Source organism: Bison bison, unplaced genomic scaffold, assembly GCF_000754665.1.
Source record: "Bison bison bison isolate TAMUID 2011002044 unplaced genomic scaffold, Bison_UMD1.0 scf7180017864460, whole genome shotgun sequence".
Taxonomy (NCBI): Eukaryota; Metazoa; Chordata; class Mammalia; order Artiodactyla; family Bovidae; genus Bison; species Bison bison.
The window spans coordinates 1,741,098-1,763,175 of NW_011495022.1; the positions used below are offsets into that span (position 1 = coordinate 1,741,098).

General features: G+C 37.4%; 1 protein-coding gene across 5 annotated transcripts in view; it reads left to right on the forward strand.

Annotated features, from left to right (window-relative positions):
- Positions 1-17,855, forward strand: part of SESTD1 (SEC14 and spectrin domains 1) — a 144,449-nt gene extending 126,594 nt beyond the window's left edge. For all 5 annotated transcript variants that reach the window (XM_010859749.1, XM_010859747.1, XM_010859748.1 and 2 more), the window contains 8 exons: positions 2,695-2,889; positions 3,412-3,526; positions 4,984-5,143; positions 9,920-10,001; positions 10,714-10,836; positions 11,640-11,831; positions 14,505-14,626; positions 17,134-17,855. In XM_010859749.1, coding sequence (XP_010858051.1) covers positions 2,695-2,889; positions 3,412-3,526; positions 4,984-5,143; positions 9,920-10,001; positions 10,714-10,836; positions 11,640-11,831; positions 14,505-14,626; positions 17,134-17,263 — 1,119 coding nt within the window. In that variant the 3' untranslated portion in view covers positions 17,264-17,855. The remainder of the gene's footprint in view (positions 1-2,694; positions 2,890-3,411; positions 3,527-4,983; positions 5,144-9,919; positions 10,002-10,713; positions 10,837-11,639; positions 11,832-14,504; positions 14,627-17,133) is intronic.
- Positions 17,856-22,078: the final 4,223 nt, after the last annotated feature.

Genomic DNA, 22,078 nt, shown 5'->3' on the forward strand with positions numbered 1-22,078 from the left:
CAGAGTACGTCTTGAGAAATGCTGGGCTGGAAGAAGCACAAGCTGGAATCAAGATTGCCGGGGGAAATATCAATAACCTCAGATATGCAGATGACACCACCCTTATGGCAGAAAGCGAAGAACTAAAAAGCCTCTTGATGAAAGTGAAAGAAGAGAGTAAAAATGATGGCTTAAAGCTTAACATTCATAAAACTAAGATCATGGCATCTGGTCCCATCACTTCTTGGCAAATAGATGGGGAAACAGTGTCAGACTTTATTTTTGGGGGCTCCAAGATCACTGCAGATGGTGATTGCAGCCATGAAATTAAAAGATGCTTACTCCTTGGAAGGAAAGTTATGTCCAACCTAGATAGCATATTCAAACGCAGAGACATTGCTTTGCAAACAAAGGTCCATCTAGTCAAGACTATGGTTTTTCCAGTGGTCATGTATGGATGTGAGAGTTGGACTGTGAAGAAAGCTGAGCACCGAAGAATTGATGCTTTTGAACTGTGGTGTTGGAGAAGACTCTGTTTTCAGCTGGATTATTTCCATCGATGTACAAATATTGTATTTTACATTAAAAACAAAATATATGCTCAAGATATGTGCATTTTAATATAAAGTAATATAATAAATAATATATAAATTAATATAATTTAACATTTTAAAAATCTTCCCTTTGGCTATACTCTATCTTCCCAATTCCCATTCTTTTTTTAATTCACTCTGATCAGGATTTATGTCCTTCCCACTCTTATCAGAATTTCAGTCCTTATTTTATTGGACCTCTCAGTAAATTTTAATAAAGGTGACCACTTCTCCCTCCTTTTTTACTTCTTTCCTGAAACACGCAGCTCCTTTTTGGCCTCTTCTGCTCGATCTCTTTCCTCTCCTTGCCCTCTGAATTTAGGAGTGACCCAGGGTTCAGCTTTCCAAAGGCTCTTTTCTTCTGAACCAATACTGTTTGTGTTTGGAGAATTTCATCTAGCCCCATGCCTTTAAATAACATCTTTTGGCTAATAGTTTGCAAATTAGTTGACCACTGCTAACAGTTTCATATCTTTCAACTTTACCAAATTCGTTGATGAGCTCTAGTGGTTTTCTGGTGGTGTCTTTAGGATATTCTGTGTAGAGTATTTTATTTCTTTTTCTTCTCTGATTGCTATGGCTAGGACTTCCAAAACTTTGTTGAATAAGAGCAGTGAGAATGAGCATCCTTGTCTTGCTTTTGATCTTAGAGGAAATGCTTTCAGCTTTTCACCATTGAATATGATGTTAGCTCTGGGTTTTTCCTTTGTGGTCTTTATTATGTTGAGGTTTGTCCCCTCTATGCCTACTTCCTGGAAAGTTTTTTTTTTTTTTTAAACATAAATGGATATCGAATTTTGTCAAAAGAATTTTCTGCATCAATTGAGATGATCATACGGTTTTTATTTTTTAATTTGTTGGTGTGATGAATTGTACTGATTAATTTGTGGATACTGAAAAATCCTTGCACTCCTGGGATAAATGCCACTTGATCACAGTGTACAATCCGCTTAAAGTATTGGATTAGGCTTGCTAGTAATTTGTTGAGGGTTTTTTGTTTTTTCTTTTTCGCTTGTTTCAAAAGTAGGTCTTTTAAAATATTTTTATTGTACTTGATCTACAATGTTGTGTTAGTTTCTGCTGTACAGCAAATTGAATCAGTTATACATATACATATATCTACTCTTTTTAAGTTTATTTTCCCACGTAGGCCATTATAGAGTGTTGAGTAGAGTTTCTGGAAATTTTTTTCTCATGAATGGATGCTGAATTTTATCCAAAGGTTTTTCAGCATCTGGTCTTCATTTTTGACAGGTGAATCTGATGGAGGAACAGAGTATGGCATGAGCATAGGCTGTGCCTCTGACACAGTGTAGAAGTGAGGACAAGAGGCTCTTGAGTGCTAGACTCATGAGCTGAGAACATGCTGAGGCCAGTGGATGGGTGAACCGCATGGGGCTGTAGGAGCCAGCATACTAAAGGATGTGAATGGGACAGTCAGTAACCGGTGGTCAGAGAGTGGGCTGTACAGTAGTACAGGATATTAATAACAGATTTTGTGTCTGCTGGAGTAGGTAGCTGAGGTGTAGCTGGGGGCAGCACAGGTGGAAGTGAGGGAGGGGGTCAAGGAGCTAAGAGTGCAGCGTTGGTCGGATGTCTGCATGGTGAAAGTCAGGAAGAAGGCTGACGCTGAGAGGAAGGCCGAGAAGTCTGCTGACTGAGATGAGGGCACGCGGCAGGAAAAGTTGGCAGGGTGGAGTCCGACAACATGCACTTCGCAGGAGATGTGGTTTTTGAGAGAAGGATGGAAGAAATGGTTTGGAAATAAGAGTGGGGCAGCCATCTCCCTCCAGGCTTGTGGTCGGTCACCTGTGGACACAGCAGCAGCGGTCAGCAGAGTGGCAGGGCTCACTGCTCTCTCTGAGGGTGATGGGTTCCACAGAGAACAGGAGAGAGAAGGGAACGTTTAGAGGCCAGCCATGAGGAAATAGATTTTGCTGTTGGCAGGAGTTATTCCAGGGATCTCAGTGAAAGGATTTGAACACTGGGACTTTTTATCCTCAAATTATTTTGATTTTAAAAAATCTCATATATGTTACTTAGTATATCTGGAGATACTGTAAAATGTAGTGTGTTCTTCAGGAGCTGATTTGATCATTAATTTACAATGTCTCTATTACAGGAATGGTTTGCAGTTTATGTGGAACTGAATCAGCAAATTGCAGCACTCTTAAATGCTGGGGATGAGGAAGATCTTGTGGAACTGAAGTCACTCCAGCAACAACTTAGTGATGTTTGTTATCGACAGGCCAGTCAGCTGGAATTTAGGCAGAATCTGCTACAAGCAGCTCTTGAATTTCATGGTGTTGCCCAAGATGTAAGTGATTACTCTGATTGCTTTTCTTTGCTTCAGATTATCTGAGTACTTATCTGCACATCAGTTTTGCAGGTTTGCATGTCTCTTAATTATTTTTCTGGAACAGTAAAAATTATTGGTGGGGGAAACAAGATAGACCTTTTTGATTTTTTTTTTAATTTTATGTTACATTATTCTGCATGCAACTAAACTTTTTTTTTGTCTAAATAGAGTGTCCCAATGTAATTGCTAGATTCCGTTTGGATAGTTTTTTGATGTTCATGTTTTATAACATAGATAGAAATGAAAGTTTCAACACTTGTCTGCATTCTGCCGACTAGACGTACTGTCTTCCTGGTGCATGCATCTGTGTGTTCTGTCTTTCAGATAACGTGTATTCTAATTATGTGTCCTTGTCTTTTAACAGCAGAGTTTTTTCAAGTATAATCGTGGTAACTTCATTAGATACAAACCTCATTAATCATTAAACACTGTAGATGCTGATTATATCAGGGTTATCTCTTTGGTGTCCCTCTGCTTTAGTTGTCTCAGCAGTTGGATGGCTTATTAGGGATGTTGTGCGTAGATGTAGCACCAGCTGATGGAGCATCGATTCAGCAAACTTTAAAACTGCTTGAAGAGAAGCTGAAAAGTGTTGGTAAGCAGATTTTAAAAATGCTGAAACATAAGGGTTCTTTTTTTAAAAATATCATTACCATGGTTAGACAAGTCAACTTATACTGATCTAATTATAATCATGTACAGGGAGCACAGGAGAAATTAGTATAAAAAGTTTTTATCCCCGTAAAGGGTGTAATCTGTGCTGCAGTTGTTATCTTTCATTGCTGGCCCGTCACCTTCCTCCAGAAGGCCTTCAGCCTTTCCTGTTTACCCAGCCGAATCTACAAGTGCTGTGTCTTGCATATTCTATGAGCAGTTACCTGTAGTGCATGCGTAACCTGTATTTAGCTGTGAAGTGTTCTGTGGTAAACCCTGTATGCCCCACATTGTGTTTTATGCAATGATTTTTGTTGTTGCTATACCCTAACCTTGTGAAAAGAAGAGTTGGTTTGGTTCTGTGCATTTGTTTCTCCAAACTGGGAACATTGCCAAGGTTACATACTCTCCAAGGAGAGGGTGGTTCAGTTTTATTAAGCTAGTACCCTTACTTGACACCATAGCCTTTTGACTTTTACTACAAGTAGAAAATGCAGAGAGGTTTCCTAGGTCATGACCGGGAGAAGTGAATAGTGGATGTGAAAATGGGGGTGGAGGGTGTGTGTACTGAGTGGGACATCGGGCAAAGGAAAATGGAGTAGGAAGCAGAAACCTAAGGCAGCGATTTAGTGGGAAATGGTGGCATGTGACTGAACCAATTTAATTTTGAAAAGGACTTGAGGGAATGGGTTTGAAAAATCATGTTTGTATTGGCATTTTACTTGCTTATAGTCTTTGTTATTTTAATGGATGATGTAATTACATGTTTAGTATCTAATTTGCCAAATGAAATTTATTTCAAAAATGTCACAAGTTTTCTTGAGCAATGTTTTTCCTTTAAAAATGCTAAAGGAATTCCAATATACATACCTAATTTAAAGTCTTATAAATACATCCTAAGTGTTGCTTCTTGTTGAGTATAAGCTGATAGCACCTATTTTCAAAATGTTCAGTGTCCTTTTACGGTGAGAACACAGTGCTTGACTGTTTTAATGTCTTGTGGCTCTGATATATTTTTTGAACAAAGCATTTGCCTTCTATGTTCTCCTAAAAACTGAACTATGTAAAAACAGAAAGGAAAGAATTGAAAATCTTACTCATCAAGACAGGAATTCCCACACTTTCTACTTGCAATTTTGAAAAGTAATTAGTTGTCTACGGAAGTTCACCTTTTAGAAATTCTCATTAGGGAGAATTTGAATGAGAGGGAGCTCCAATTTGAGCCACGTTTAAATGGGTTTTATTGATTGAAATATTCAGAGGGCTCCAGACCAAAGTAGTTTAATGTACAAAGCTGTTATCCTAGCAATCCAAGTACAGTATCTGCTGAGAGGATTTAATTAAGGGAGGGAAAGCTTCTCTTGTTTAAGAGATTAAATCTGGTAACTTTTGTTTTAGATGTAGGATTGCAAGGTTTGCGTGAAAAAGGTCAAGGTCTTCTGGATCAGATCTCCAATCAGGCATCCTGGGCCTATGGAAAGGATGTAACCATTGAGAATAAGGAAAATGTGGACCACATACAAGGAGTGATGGAAGATATGCAGCTTAGAAAACAAAGGCAAAGTTTGACTATTCATGTTAATTTTTGCTGAGACAACATAAAATTTATTAAAATGAAAATTGATACATATTCCATACAAAGTAGAAATTCTTACCTATTACATAGTAGGCATGTAGTAAGTTTTCGGTAAATGTAATGGTTATTGTGTATAATTGTACTAACAAATAATGGCGATTCATTCATATGATGGGTACCTTTCGCCTTTTTACTGAGTGATAAAAATTTCATTTCCATTCAAGTGCATCACATTCTTTATCCCCAGTATAGCCTGTGACTCGTCTCTCTTTTAAGACTCGGGAGAATCTGGCGTTTCCATTTTCATTTAGGTTAGAGTTGCTGTTAAATTTATCATACGTTGATCTGTTTCTTCATCTAAACCTCACACAAATTGTCACTCATCCGTTGTTCTCATATTTGCTGTCGAAGGGTTAGACAGTAAATTCTGGGTCAGGTAATGTTTAGTTTCATTTGTTATATGGTAGAACTAGAAATTTAAAGGGTTCTTTGAAAACTCAACTTGCAATAGCAATTGCAGGATATTGCAAAATAAAGGATTAAATTAATATATGCTAGTACATACAGACTATCATGGTTGTATGAAATTTTGGTGCACTTAGAAATTTCAAGGGCATCAACAAAACCTCACAGAAACTTCCCTCTGCATCACAGAAAAAACAGTCATTAGATAGAGATTCCTTCTATCCTCATATCTGCAAACTTATCCATTACATTATTTTCATCAGAAGGATGAGAAAAGCTCTGTTCTTATGAAAACTGTGTACCCCCATGTCTCCTCACTCAGTCAGTTCCCGCTCTTTAATCCCTGCCTTTCCTTCAAATACTTTGTTATTGTTCAGTCCCCAGTCATGTCCAACTCTGCGACCCCATGGACTGCAGCACCCCAGGCCTCCCTGTCTTTCATCATCTCCCAGAGCTTGCTCAGACTCGTGTCCATTGAACTGGTGATGCCATCCAACCATCTTGTCCTCTGTCATCCCCTTCTCCTTGCATCTTTCCCAGCATCAGGGTCTTTTCCAGTGAGTTGGCTCTTAGAGTCAGGTGGCCAAAGTATTGGAGTTTCAGCTTCAACATCAGTCCTTCCTATGAACATTCATGGTTGATTTCCTTGTAAGATTGACTGGTTTGATCTTCTTGCTTTGTCCAAGGGACTCTGAAGAGTCTTCTCGAACAGCATCAATTCTTCAGCACTCAGCTTTCTTTATGGTCCAACTCTCACATTCATACATGACTACTGGAAACACCATAGCTTTGACTAGACGGACCTTTGTGGGCAAAATCATGTCTCTGCTTTTTAATATAATGTCTAGGTTTGTCATAACATTTCTTCCAAGGAGCAACTATCTTTTAATTTCATGGCTACACTCATCGTCTGGAGTGATTTTGGAGCCCAAGAATATAAAGTCTGTTGCTGTTTCCATTGTTTCTCCATCTTTTTGCCATGAACTGATGGGACCAGATGCCATGGCCTTCATTTTTTGAATGTTGAGTTTTAAGCCAGCTTTTTCACTCTCCTTTTTTACCTTCATCAAGAGGTTCTTTAGTTGTTTTTTGCTTTCTGCCACAAGGGTGGTGCCATCTGCATATCTGAGGTTATTAATATTTATCCTGGCAATCTTGATTCCAGCTTGTGCTTCATCCAGCCTGACATTTTGCATGATGTACTCTGTATATAAGTTAAATAATCAGGGTGACAGTATACAGCCTTGACACACTCCTTTTCCAATTTTAAACCAGTCTATTGTTCTGTGTCTGGCTCTAACTGTTGCTTCTTGACCTACGTACAGGTTTCTCAGGAGACAGGTAAGGTGGTCTGGTATTCATTTTAAGGATTTTCCACAGTTTGTTGTGATGTGCACAGTAAAGGATTTAGCATAGTCAATGAAGCAGAAGTAGATTTTTTTCTGTTGCTTCTTCTATGATCCAATGGATGTTGGCAGTTTGATCTCTGGTTCCTCTGCCTTTTCTAAATCCAGCTTGTACATCTGAAAATTCTTGGTTCATGTACTGTTGAAGCTTTGCTTGGAGGGTTTTGAGCATGACCTTGCTTGCATGTGAAATGAGTGCAGTTGTGTGGTAGTTTGAACATTCTTTGGCATTTCCCTTCTTTGGGATTTGATTGAAAACTGACCTCTTCTAATCCTGTGGCCACTGCTGAGTTTTCCAAATTTGTTGGCATATTGAGTGCAGCACTTTTATAGCATCATCTTTTAGGATTTGGAATAGTTCAGCTGAATTCCATCGCTTTGTTCATAGTGATGCTTCCTAAGGCCCATTTGACCTCTCACTCCAGGATGTCTGGCTCTAGGTGAGTGATCACACCATTGTATTTACCTGGTCATAAAGACCTTTTTTGTACAGTTCCTCTGTGTATTCTTACCACCTGTTCTTAATACCTCTGCTTCTGTTAGGTCCATATCGTTTCTGTCCTTTCTAGTGCTCATCTAGTGTGTGAAATTACCACCTCCTCTTCCAACGGTTCTTTCTCTGCCTTGAGCTCTCCTTGACAGCTGTCATTGAAGATCTAATCTGCATTCATACTTCCTCACTGTCTCCAGTTTACTTTTCAACCCTTCTTCGTCTGACCTCTCCCCTCACCACTTCACTGAACTTGCTCTTACTGATGTCATCAGTGACTGTACTTGCCACATTTAAATAAACCCTTCATCTTGCTCAAAATCCAGGGAATACTTTCGGTTCTGACATTGCTTGACCACTCTGAATAGCATTAGGGACAACTGACATTTTTTTTTTTTCTGTTTGAAACTCCCTGACAACTTTATATACATTAAAAACACCTTTATGATTCTCCTGGGCACTCTGTTTCTTCTTGGTTTTCTGCACTGATTTCTTGTCTTTTAGCTAATTTCACTGCTTTCAGGGTTTGTTCTGAGGCCAAATCCTCTTCTCACTCATTGTCGTCTCCCCGCACAGCCTCACCACTTCAATGACTTTCTTCAGTATCACCATGATTGAATAGTTACAGCTCTGACACAGATCCCTCCCCTATACTTTGGACCTGTGATTCCTCTTACCTACTGAGCATCTCCACCTGGGTGCCCCATACGATACTTAAAACTCACTTGTATGGATTGGAATCATTGTCCTCCAAACCTGGCTTTTCTCCTTTAGTTTCCTGTCCCAGTTAAAAATACCATCAGTTACCAAACTTGGGATTTGTCCAAAGGATTTACCAAAATCGTCTCTTACAGCCTCATCAGATGCCCAAGTTCTGCGGTCTCCAAATCCTTTTTTCATGATCTTAGCTCTTACCTGCTTCCTTCCTTGCTCCTCTACAGTCTGTTGTGCATGAGCACCATCTTTGTAAAGCACTCATCCAATTACCTAACTTCTTGTGTGAACCCCTCTCAGTTACTTCCTGTTTCCTCAGATGAAGTTCAGTCTCCTTGGAATAGTGTAGGAGACCCTTCATAACCCAGTCCTGTATAATCTTACCTCCTTTAACTTTCCTACAAAACCACACACTTATTTTCACTTTCCTGAATGCATCATGTTGTTTCAAGCATCCAGAGTACTCAGAATACTTCTTCCCTCATTTTCTGCCTAGTGTATTCCTACTTATTATTCAAGACTCTGGGGTACTTATCCTTGGAAGCCTTTTTAGATTTCTTGGGCAAGTTTTTACTTGTTCCTGCCTATTCTCATATAGCTCCACATCAGTATTTATCACATTGTTTTTTTAAAAGTCCATCTTCCCAAGTGGGACCATCTTATTCTAACCAGTAAATAGAAACCATGTCTTGTATTTTCAAGCACACTCTCCAGTACCTGAAAATATATGTTAAGTATGATACTGTCTTCATCATTGACATGTCTTACCTTGTCTTTTAGCTTCAGATTTGAAAAATAAATCACTTCTCTTCAGTCCCTTGTAGGATTATTTAACCAAATTGCCCTTTAAAAATATGTTATAGATTGTGGTGAGGGCATTCTTGAAAAAAAAAAAAATAGCCTGTGACAATGACTTAGCTATTGTTATCAAGCTTCCTTAGGAATATCAACTCTAGTGGAGCCCAGTGCCTCCTGGGTGGCTTGTTAGTGGTATTCAGTACTGCCATGAGATTCTCTCCTTCCCATCTGAAGTACATGGAATTGCATGGAAATGAAGGGGATGGATGGATCAGAGCTTAATTGATCAAGTCAGCTTAAAATTTTGATCTGTATGTTATCCAGGGAGACCACATTAAAATCTAAAAATACTCTGAATTGCGTTTCTTTCTATCCAGAGATCAACAGAATTTTTTTTCTTTCTTAAGAGCATAGATGGGAGCTTTTTTTTTTTTTTAATTCAAAATTAGATATTACTCTGGTAATGTATTATAATGAAAAGCTTTAATTTTTTTTTTTAATTTCCTTGGAGCATCATTCTCTAAACTAGTATTTTAGAAACTTTATGTTTTTGTCTTTGAAGTTCGTTTAATGCTAATTGGCAGTTACTGTCTCTTCAGGCTCTAGTGTACTCCTGTGTTTGTGGTTTGCTTCAGTATTTTGCACAATCCATACAATACTCAAGAGGGTTTGTGATTTAGTATCTTTCAGGTATTTTGAGGTTTTAATGGAACACAGATACAGATATCCTTAAAATTCTTGCAAACCAATACAAAATAGTTACAGTCTCCATAGTGTAAGACTAAGTATTTTAATATACTGTAAAATATGTGTGCAGATGGTGGTGTTATACTAGTTATCCACAAAACTGAAATGTTTCCCTAAATTCATGTTTGGATTTATTAGATGTGAAGACATGGTAGATGTGCGAAGATTAAAGATGCTTCAGATGGTACAGTTGTTTAAATGTGAAGAAGATGCTGCCCAGGTAAAGATAAGTCAAGCCTATTATGTACTTGTCTTTACTTAGAAAATTGATTTCACCTAACTGTAAACAGAAGTGTTCTTTTCATGGTCCTAAGTAAATTCATTAAATCAGATTCTCATTTATCCTGTTGCAGTAATAAAGTTTTATATTTCCAATAATCTTACTGGTCTCATTTGACTTACTTCTCAATGAAATGCTCTATTGAGCTAGAAATTGGAATTATTTATTATTGTGATTTGGTTGTCAGTTACATCCCAGGATGAAGGCTGGTGTAGTTTACTGCCTTTTAACCCACAAGAGGGTTTTGTAGCTAGATAAACAGTTTGCTATTTTGCGTAGTCAATATCAAAAAACATAGTTACAACTTAACATAGAAGAAACTTAGAATTTTAAGTTGTAACATTAAGTCTGTAATGTGATTCCAATAAGATCTATATTACATAGACACATGGATTTTATTAATATAAATCATGTGATGTTAATTTTAAATGAGTACTTCTCTTTAATAGGTCTTGTCTTTAGATTTTAAAAATTTTAAGGAAGAGGAGAGATTATTAACTCATGTAGCTTGGCACTGAAATAAGCTATTACGATTATAACAAATGGGTTAATTAATCACATGATAGTAATCTTTCTTTTTATTAATATGGTGTTTTGATATACAAGGTAAAAAGTTACGACTCCAGGTTGACTGTGACTTATTTTCATTCAGGCAGTAGAATGGCTCAGTGAACTTCTGGATGCTCTTCTTAAGACACACACCAGATTGGGGGATGACGCTCAGGAAACGAAAGTTCTGCTGGAGAAGCATAGAAAATTTGTTGATGTTGCACAGGTGCAGAACTGGTTATCTTCCTTTTCTACAAGCTCAGTGTTAAAATAGTTTTCTACATGTTTGTAATGTAACTTAGCCCCCCAAGTCCAAGAAGGTTAGTTATATTAATCCAGAAATATAGAACTAAGAAAATGTCAGCTGATGAATCAAAACTAGCCTGTATAAATTTGAGAGGGTTTAAGTTTTCCTGAATACAGGTTCTGTAGCTCCCTCTGATTTATGATATATTAATATATTATGGTAATTTTAAGGCAGTAACCATTCATTTGTAAAAGTTACTATGAAGTATAAGTTAATATCAGTCAATTAGAAACCCTAGTTTCTGCATCTCAACAGTGTCAGCATTATAACAACATGGGTTTTTTTTCATGTGAAAAGTTATCTTATTTTCCCTAATTACTGAGTTCATGTTGTTAACAGTGTGGTTTCCTATGTGGAATATTAAATGCCCCTTTCCACCCATTTGTTTTAATTAATGGGTGAGCAGATTTTTTTTTAATTGATTTCTTTCTTTTCTTTTTTTTTATTTTTTGGGCTGGTGAAATTGAGCAGGCTGAGAGGAAAGCAGAGTAAGAGAGGAAAGCCTAACAAGAAATAAACTTAATAAAAATTAACTGGTAGTATTGCTTCCGCTTAATTATTTATGCATGCAGGCGACTTGCAGTAGTAAGCGCCAGTGGACTCATTCATTATTGACTTCTAGCAGTGTTACTTAATTGCCGCTCCAGTCCTCTTGTTCACTTTCCTGCCCCTCTCTTTAGACTTCTGTTGTTATAACTTTGAGTTCACCTTCTCTTCTTCAGAGCACTTACGACTACGGCAGACAGCTGCTGCAGGCCACAGTGGTGCTGTGCCAGTCTTTGCGTTGCACCTCTCGGTCATCTGGGGATACGCTTCCTCGGCTGAACAGAGTGTGGAAGCAGTTCACAGTCGCATCTGAAGAGAGGGTGCATAGGCTGGAGATGGCTATTGCCTTTCACTCAAATGCTGAAAAGGTTCGCTTTTTTTAAAAATGTAGTTTCAGTTGTGTGTGTTATGTATGTTTAAAATGTGTTTACCTTGTAATTTTATGATTAGTCTGTTCTTTAAAAATTTATATGCATTCCATTGTTTAAAGTTTGTTTAGGTATAACGTATTGTCTTGGAAAGTTCACATCAGATTCTTGGTAAGCCATACCAGGGTTGGAGTACTGTGGTTAGAGGAACTGAAACCGTCCAGTAGTCTTTGCTCAGCACCATGTCTCTCCTCACCCGACCTGGTGCCCAGAATGTACTGTCTGTTCTTTCGAGTGTCGTGACTCCCACTGTTTCATTATGCCAAGAAAGGAAACTTTGTGTTCTCAAATACTACTAATTGTCATAAATTTTTTAAAAGGTCACTTTGTGATTTGTATAATCTTTTGAGCCTCTCCAGCTAAAATTACAAGAGTAAGGATAAAAATGAAACCTTTTTTTTTTCATGTGTTATCTTTAAAGAATCATTCTAGAATTTACTATTTAATGAATTCATTAATCTCAGAAACTAAAAAGTTAATATGCGGTGTTTTATTTGGGCAAATTTTCAATTGAACCTTTTTCTCAGCTCCACAGTGAAAATTGATAGCATCCAAGTCTTCTATTTCCATTCCAAAGAGGAGCCTTACTAAGTAGTTAACTTTGTTTTGATTTCTTAAAGATGAAAGTTTATATGTAGGGGATATTCAATGCAAGTTAAGATATGAGAAACCTAAGATAGCCTTGGTCTATAGGACAGAAGAGATACTGCCAGGAGCCTCAGGAATTAAGCAGTTTCTGTCTGTGTTATGCAGTACATCTGTTGGGAAATGTCCACATTAACTCTCACTGAGCCGGTTACTGAACTCTACAGGTCATTTTTTTAGTGTAAGATGGGCCGACTGTTGATGAATTAAAGTATCCAAATGGCTTGACTTATTTATCTATTGATTGTTTCAGTGAAAACTTTTTATTGAACTATACTACTAACATAGAAAAATGTGCAGCTCAAATGTTCTGCTCACTGAATTTTCAGAGTGAGGACGCCTGTGTAATCAGCGCACTATTCAAATAACAGAATGTTACCAGCACCCAGAGGTTGTTCCCCATCCTCTTTTAATCACAGTGCTTCTGCTGCCCATCCCAGCGTGACCACTGGCCCAATCTCTTAACACCACTGATAATTTTTTAGGATACTACTCTTAAAATTTATCTGCAAAGACATTTAAAAATCTAGATCTCTTTAAGAAGTTATGTAATAATGAATATATATTAGTTGCTTGGTTGTGTCCAAGTCTTTGTGACCCCATGGAGCCTGCCAGGCTCCTCTGTCCATGGAATTATCCAGGCAAGAATACCAGAGTGGGTAGCCAATCCTTTCTCTAGGGAATCTTCCCAGCCCAGGGATCGAACCTGGGTCTCCTGCATTGCAGGGGGACTGTTTACCATCTGAGCCACCAGGAAGCCCAAGAATGAATATGATTGAGAATTTTTTCATAAAATATTAATGTTCCTATTTTTTCTGGTTCTTGGCCTTTATCATGCTTATAATAAACTCTGCTTAAGGTTATTTTATTATGTCAACTTATGTAAAACCTTTTGTTATTAGATGTTATTTTTCTCTTGGGTGGGTTCTGTTTCATACCACCAAGCCACAACTATAAGCAAACTGCATAGCAAATTATAGTGATTAGGAAAATATTTAAATTAAATCTGGAGTTTTATTATATGAAAATATCCTTTATGAGTAATGCCAAAATAAACATAATTGGATTCAGAAAAGTATGCAAACAGAGTTGCAAAAATAAATTATTTTTATTCTGTCTCAAATTTGCTGATATTTTTTTTGGAGGTAAATTTTTAAAATTAGTATTACTGTTTTAAATCTAAAGCGTATCTTGGACTGATAGCACGTCTGCACCTGAGACTAGACACACTTCAAGAGCTCACTAACCACGTGTCCCTAGCGGCTACTCTGTGGGTCTGTACTTACAGCCTTAACTATTTCAAATCACAGCAATTTTTTCTTTCTTTCATACCATTTAAATTTAAATAGTGATAATTAAGGAAAAAATAATATCAAGGACTATAGAAATTCCAAATTTGAATTAAAACCATATCTATTTATATTTTGTTTTTTAGTTTATATCATGTAACTCAAGTCAGCAGATCTGTTTTTAAAATAACTGTAAAGTTTCTAGCTAGGGAATCACCTTGTTATGTGTTTGTACTCTGGGTATATGTTATGTATTTATATATATCTTTTCATTTGTGAAGTTTGTAAGCTCTTTGAGGTCAAAATCTGTTTCTCATTCGTATCCCAAGCCACTACATAAACATAAAGTGAGTATTCAATAAATTGTTACTTAATGTATGAAAGAATACTACTTCTTAAGCACAGTTTCAGTTTAATTCCAAATAATAGTCTAGTATTTTTTTTTTTTTTTTTGGAAATCACTATAGAACTCTTCTTATTCCAATTCTAATATTATTAGTGTGGATTATGTGTTTGATTTTATTTGAATTTCTTGGGTCAGCTTTGTCAAACATCAGTCTTCTATGACATACATGAAGATTCTAGGAACAGAACAGAAACACCGTCAATCTACTAAATTTTAATGAACTTGGTTTCCTTCTGTGTCTCTTGATTGATGTTGCACTTTTATTTGTTGCAGATTTTACAAGACTGTCCAGAAGAGCCTGAAGCTATTAATGATGAGGAGCAGTTTGATGAAGTTGAAGCGGTTGGGAAATCACTTTTAGATAGACTAACTGTTCCTGTAGTTTATCCTGATGGGTATGCTGCATGTTCTTACAATTTGTGCTTTTATCAGTAAGGTCTTAAAGTAATATCAAGAGAAGAAGATCTGTTTCTAAAAAGTCCTAGTAAATTAGCTTTGGTTGACATCTTCAGTATCTGTAATAAATGAGTTTAAAATGAAAAGAAATCCCTACTGGGTTTTTAACAGTGGTAGCAGTTGGTACTTGCTGCTATCAAATGTATTGCCCTCGATAGCTTATTGTAGAAGAAAGATCATTGAGTAGGTTGACATACTGGATTCTAGCCTTGACTGTGATGATAAGGAGTCAGGTAACTTTGAACTTCTTTCAGGGAATGGATGGGGAGGGGAATGTTCAGTGTGCTCAAAATATATACCCAGCGCAAAGCTAAACATTTCACCTATAGGCTTTTGACCAAACAGTGCTAGGCCAGTACGATTATTGTGATTTACAGATGAAGAAACTGAAGCTCAGAAAGATTAAGTAAGGTGTCAGGATATCACAGCTTCTAAGTGAAATTAGAACATAGTTTCAGGTCTGTCTGGCACCAAATCCATTCTCTTTTTCACTGTGCTATGTAGAGTCCTAATTTCTTCATTTGTAAAATGATGGGGTCATGATTTCCACATTCCTTTCCATTTCACATAGTTGATGATAAAAATAAGAATTAACCTCTTGCAAATAAATGGTCCAGTAAATGAATCATAGTAGCTTTATCCCCAGGGAGCTAGATCTTCTCAAGGAAAACAGTTTGGTGGTAATTCAGAGGATATTTAATTCAAACAATAGAGAAACCAAACCACTGAATGTACTGTCCTTACATTGTAATATAGGGCTTTCCTGGTAGTTCAGTGGAATCCGCCTGCCAGGGCAAGAGACGTGTGTTCAGTCCCTGGGTTGGGAAGATCCCCTGGAGAAGGAAGTGGCAACCCACTTCAGTGTTCTTGCCTGGGAAATCCCATGGACAGAGGAGCCTGGTGGGCTAGTCCATGGGGTCACAAAGAGTCGGACACAACTGAGCAACTAAACAGAAACGCCAACACTGTAATATAGTGTAGTAGGTTTGATTGTGGACTCTGGAGCCTGGTTTGTTGGGTTTAAATGTCAGCTCCACCACTTACTAGCTGTGACTTCTTGGGCAAGCCACTTCACCTTTTCTGTGCCTCATTCCCTCATCTAAAAATAGGAATATATTTTCCATACCTCCTTGGGTTATGTGTGAGGGTGTTAAATGAGCTAAATGTATATAAACTACTTAAAACGATTATCTCACACGTGATAAGTGCCACAGCTAATGTGTCATGAACTTCAAAGGATTATTTGGAATTGATATTGAGAAGATATAATGTTATTCATAGTCTATGCTTAGATAATCTCTAGTCATACCTAAACTTAAATAATCAGAAGTAGCTTTTAAAGTCGTGTGTATCTCCAGTGTATAAAAGAGAATAAAATCTAAAAGTTTTATAAATCCAGCTGGTAACAGTGTTAGTAGGGTGCTTCTGGTTGGTCCATTTAGGACATCACTCCACCAAAACCTCATTTCTGTGTTTCACAGCCAGTTGTCACAAAGTCAGTCTCATTCTACTCAAGTCCTCCCAGGAGCATCTCCCCCTGGTTCTTTCGCATGGGCTGCTTCTCCCAGGTTCTACAAATAGTTCACGTGTCATTTTTGTTTTTAAAATGGAAGAGTCAGTTAGTGCTCTATTTTCAGATTTCACAACTTTAATATTTGCAGTTATTATTCCATTCCCTTTTGTATGGTAATTTGTTTATACTGTGTAAAATGTGACAGTGAGCTTAGTCACACTTACCTTTTGTACCATTCTCCTAGAACAATGAAAGAAATAAGGCGGTCTCTCTGGATTCCCTGCTTGAAGACCCACATTCAGATTCTGTTTTTTCCACTGTGTGATTGTAGTTCAGTCATTTGTTTTTATAGGTCTTAGTTTTCTGATCTGAAAAGACAAAGCTAAACCAGATTATTTTCAACAACTCTTGGAGCTCTAAAAGATTCTATGACTCTGAATACTGTGTCTTTGCAAATAGGATAAAATTAAATGATTTTGCCTATTAATGTCCCAAATGATGGCTTAACATTAAATGGATATTTTACTTGCCAGCTATATTAAACATCTGATGACCACAGTCCTTAGCACCGAAGTACTCACACAGACTTTATATTTGTGTCTGGTCTGGCTCCCAAGCTGAAAGCAGAGCGTTGTTGCTGTTGCACTGTTTATTTGTTGCATTGTTTGGTTTATTGAGATTATCAGAAGTATACGTGATAGGATATTTATACCATTAATATACTTTTTTCCATTTTAAAAAATGTTTTATGCCATTTTAAAAAATGTTTCTCCTACTGAATTGCTACTCAAAGATAAACAGTATGGTCTGCAAATGAACTAACGGCATACCACGTAGGTAATTTTTATGGTAATTTTTGCTTCCTTTTGCATTCACTGCACAGTCAATGGGTTTGTATTAATCTGATTGAGCTTTTTCTGTTTTGATTTTTAGAACTGAACAATATTTTGGGAGCCCAAGTGACATGGCTTCTACTGCAGAACACATCAGAGACAGGATGAAACTAGTTAGTCTCAAAAGGCAGCAGCTGAGACATCCAGAAATGATGACTACAGAGAGCTAATAGCTGCCTTCTTCCCAGAGACCTGCTGTTCATAGTCCCGCATGTCATCAGCATACTCCAGCATTAGCTACAATACGTTAAGATGCGTTTCACAGCCAGGATAAGCCTCATTTCTTTCCATTACACATTTCTCTCCACATGTTAACACCTTGTAATTACCAAGGCAGAATTGTTTAACATGCTTTGAGATCATAGACTCCAAGTATCGTAAAAGAAGGAACTGTAAACATTGCACTGAAAACTTGCTTTAAAGCTTTACCTGACCTGTCAGTTTGTAGATGAACAACTGATAATAAGCTTTGAATGGTGCTAATAAGAGTTTAGAATTCTCTGTATAAAAAATGGTTGCCCTTCCTCCCCAGGTGATGTAGTAAATTTAGACTATAGCTCAACTGTTACTAGTAGACAGTGGTGTCCTCAAAATTTTGCTTTGTAATTCTCCTTCAAATTTGATTATTTTTATTGTGTCCGTATGAAGAAAAACCTTCAGATTTTTGATATATCATATTCATTAAAAGACATTTTCCTATTTGTATTGATAATGTATTAAAAGTTGTTTGTGCTTAATAAAAGGCTTCTTTTCAACACCTTATTTAATTTGGTGGTTATATCCTGTTTCCAAACATGAGTGCCTTAATTAAAAGGGCATTCTTAGGCTTGTGAGGATGGTTTAATATTTGTTTTTTCATGTTGGTTGCATGTATTTTAGCCAGGAAATTCATATGTAAGCATGTATATATAATAAATAAGCATGTTTTATCAAAAAAAATTATTGTGAAGAAAAGTTTAGATGTTAGTGGAACACTCTCATTTTTCTCTTCTTCAACTTGAAAAATGTTATCCAAATTACTGTTTTGAAAATATTTTGTCTTTGGGAGAGGAGGGCTGGGAAAGGCATACATAGTTACTTAAATGTCATCCTCTATATCAGAGTAATCTTTCAGGAGCTAAAATAGCAATTGTTAATAACATTTAATTTGTCATGATAGACTAGATGCAAGATTCTGGTGTAGTATAATAACAAAAATTGTACACATCTTTTAGAAATTAAATATATAAAATGTTAATGCTTTTAAGTTTATATTAAGTTTAAATGGTAAAATACATATAATTTTGTGTTCATCTTTGTTTCAGAAAATGTTTTTGAGAAAGATTAAAGCAATTTTATAGTCTGTGATCAATACAAAATTATGCAAAGTATGCTCTTTTCTTTCCATTGTCTACTGAAATGTCCATGTATCATACTTCCAGTGGAAAAAGCTCCTTCTGAGCCTGCTGGTTTTTCCAGCCTTCTTCACTGCCAGACTTCTTGCAGAATCCCATATCCCCTGCCCCTGCGTCCCCAGCACTCGCTGCTCAGCGCCTTGCAGCCTGGCTGTACAGAGCCCTGCAGTGCAGAGGTGTGCAGTGGGATCCAGTTACTGAATTGAATGGTTTCTTTTTTTTCCACTTTGCATTCCTCTCTCCTTTTCTGCCTCTGCAGCATTCCTACCATGGAGCAGCCTCTCTTATGGTGTTTCCTCCCTTGACGATGTTATCTTCTGTTGTAACTCAGTGTAGTCACATAACTGTTATTTAAAATGCATTTACTAAAATGTGCTCTCTCAGATTCTGTCTTCGGAATGATTCTGGATGTATCCTGTCCTTAGGGTATCTTATTTTATCCCAGTGTCCTGTGTTATGTATCTGGTCCGAACGTCTCAACCTGTACTTTCAGCTACCTGCTTGACATTTTCAGCTTAGGTGAAGTTATTTATCATATTTTTTTTCACCTTTCTCAGAGTAATTTTGGTTTGAGATACAGTCTTTTTTAATGGACATGCCAGAAAATCTGGGGGCTACATTTAACTGCTCCCTTTTATGCTGCCACTGCTTCTGAGAACATCCAGAAAGGCTTTTTCTTTATTTGTTAATCCTTAGTCTTTTAAGGTTTAATTTCTATGAGTATGAACGTTTGTGATTCTTCATTTCAGTCCTCATGACGGTGCTAACCACATGCTGCAGCTATTTATGTCTGTGCCTGCTACACTATGAGCTCTTTGGAGGGAAGGAAACTTGTGGGCCTGACTTCTCCTATTCCCAGCATTTTGCTCATGGCATAATAGTTACTCTGGAAAAGCCCCTGATGCTGGGAAAGATTGAGGGCAGGAGGAGAACATGACAGAGGATGAGATGGTTGGATGGCATCGCTAACTCAATGGACATGAGTTTGAGCAAACTCTGGGAGATAATGAAGGACAGGGAAGCCTGGCGTGCTGCAGTCTGTAGGGTCACAAAGAATCAGACATGCCATAGCAACTGAACAACAATAGTTGCTCAGTTCCCCTGTATGTCTGTTGTGAGGGTTAGTAATAATTCCTCTTGTACTGTAGTCTGAAGTATGTTTTAAACAGATTTCCTAAAGTTAGAACTGACTGAGTGAATCTACTCATCAGGAAGTCATTTGATAGTTTTAGATACTGAAGTAATTGAGATAGTTGTACTCAATATCTCTCATACTGAATTTATTAAGACTTTGCCAGAAAGGAACTGGGTTGTAAGTAAAGAGACTCTCTAATTCTACCATCAAATCCCCTACTTACTGTCAAATGAGTTAATTTTATGTGCCTTAATCTGCCCTGCCTACAGCAAGAGTGAAGTAAGGCATATCTGGAAATATTTGTGGTTCGAGTATTTCAAGTGAAGATGGATTCTGCTTTTAACACATAGTAAATATTGTTGCTTTTCATTTGTAACTTTGCTCCTGCTTTGTGTATGTGTATCCAAATACCCATAGACATAGTTATGAATGAAAACCAACAATGCCCGAATGTGATTTTTATTCATAGGATCATAGCTCACTAGAATACCTGTGAAGGAAGTGACTTCAATCTGTTTGAAAAGACAAGTTCTTTGTAATAAATTAACATTGGCCTGCAAATAAAGAACCATCATTTTTAATCGGTACAATATAGGCTACAACTTGGGCTTCCCCTGTGGCTCAGCAATAAAGAATCTGCCTGCGATGCAGGAACCACAGGAGACATCGAGTTTGATCCCTGGGCCAGGAAGATCGCCTGGAGGAGGCATGGCAGCCCACTCCAGTATTTTTGCCTGGAGAGTCCCATGGACAGAGAAGCCAGGCAGGCTACAGTCCATAGGTCGCAAAGAGGTAGACATGATTGAAGCGACTTAGCACGCATGCTACAACGTTCACATTATCTTAACTCATCTCAGGGAGTTATTGAATGTTAATTAGGCTAGCTTAATTTTTTGTTTTGCTTCGAGTTTTTCTTTTGTCTTCATGTCATAAATTTGCTCCTGTGTAAGCTAAGTATCTTATGGACAGTTTAGGCATCTATTCACACATGTCTAACCCAGCAAAATTATGATGTGAAGATGATAACTTCCTTTCAGATAAAATTGACGGTATTCCCAGTCTTCATTGTTGGTCACCTGATTCTACCATGGTAACTCATGGGTAATAAAATTGCGTAGTCTGCCAGCTAAGATGTCGGCAGTTCTAGGCTTCCTTGCTCTGTAGAGGATTGGATACTTCTCTCACCTTATAGGTCTTTATGTTGGCCAGTGCTCCGAAGCATTACCTGGTATTAACGTGCTCGTTTCACTATCAGTTGATGTGTGGGGTGTGCTATCCAGCGTTTTATTGTTAGTGCATTCTCCTTAATGTGAATATGGCAGTTATTCTTCTGATAGTGCTGAGTAAATCATACATAAGCCCACTGTGACAAATGGCGTGATTGTGAGATTAGTTGAACCTGTCTCTGTACTGGCTTTGTTTGAAGAAAGACTTCGTAATTCTCTACTACATTTTAAGTTCCTTGCCAGAAAGATTGGAAATTACTATGTACTTTTCCCACCCCCACAGGACCATGGTAAAATACTGTGATTACTAAAAACTGAACATAACTGTAGTTGTTAAAATCGTCCCCATTCTTGAGTCTATTGAAAACGCTATGGGAAGTTAACATTGGTAGATATCAGTGACAAGAGATGTATGTTTGGGATATATTTTTTTAAACCTCAAAAGGAAAAATTATCTAGGATTAAGAAGGTGGATTAGAATATAGCTGACCAGTTAACCTAATTAGCAAAACTTAGCTAGAGCTAACTTTCAGTTCAAAAAATAAAGAGCTCCAGTTGGATGTGGAAAATTTCGCTCCTGGTATATAGAGGAGCAACAGTCACTTTGATGAGGGAAAAGGAAGTGCAGGTTTAACTCCTGACATTAGTTGACTTATGTGTGTGCTGCAGAAAACCTAGGTTTAGCCAAGAAACATAAATAATGGCAAGAATAGTACAGGAAAGGTTGTAAACTTAGGCTAAAATAAGAACTCTAGTGAATATAATGAAAAGAGGTAGAGTTTAAATACTTTAGAATCTGGCTTTGGCATTTACTAACCTGGGTGAAAAATCATTAAACTTCTCTGAACCTGTAAAATAGAGAAATCATACCAAGTAATTTTAAGAATGAAGTATAATTATGTTAAAAGTCTGTTGAAAAAATATTATTCAAAATAGAAGGATTATTATTTTCCCAGAATAGAATGGGGAGCATTCTTTAATCGTGTTCTTGTCCCAAGCACGGGGTCTTGGGAGAAAGGGAACCTTGTCTGCTCACCTCCCAACACTCCCATTTCCCCTCCATTCGGTGTACTGAAAATACTGAGGGTGGGGCCAGTGGGCTCTGCAGTAAACAGCAAGATTTTTAAACCTGACAAATTAACTCTGTTGTGGCAGGATGATAGGCCAGCCAGATGGAGGACACGGGAGGAGTATCCTCTACTTTGAGGTTAACAGGACATGAATATAAGT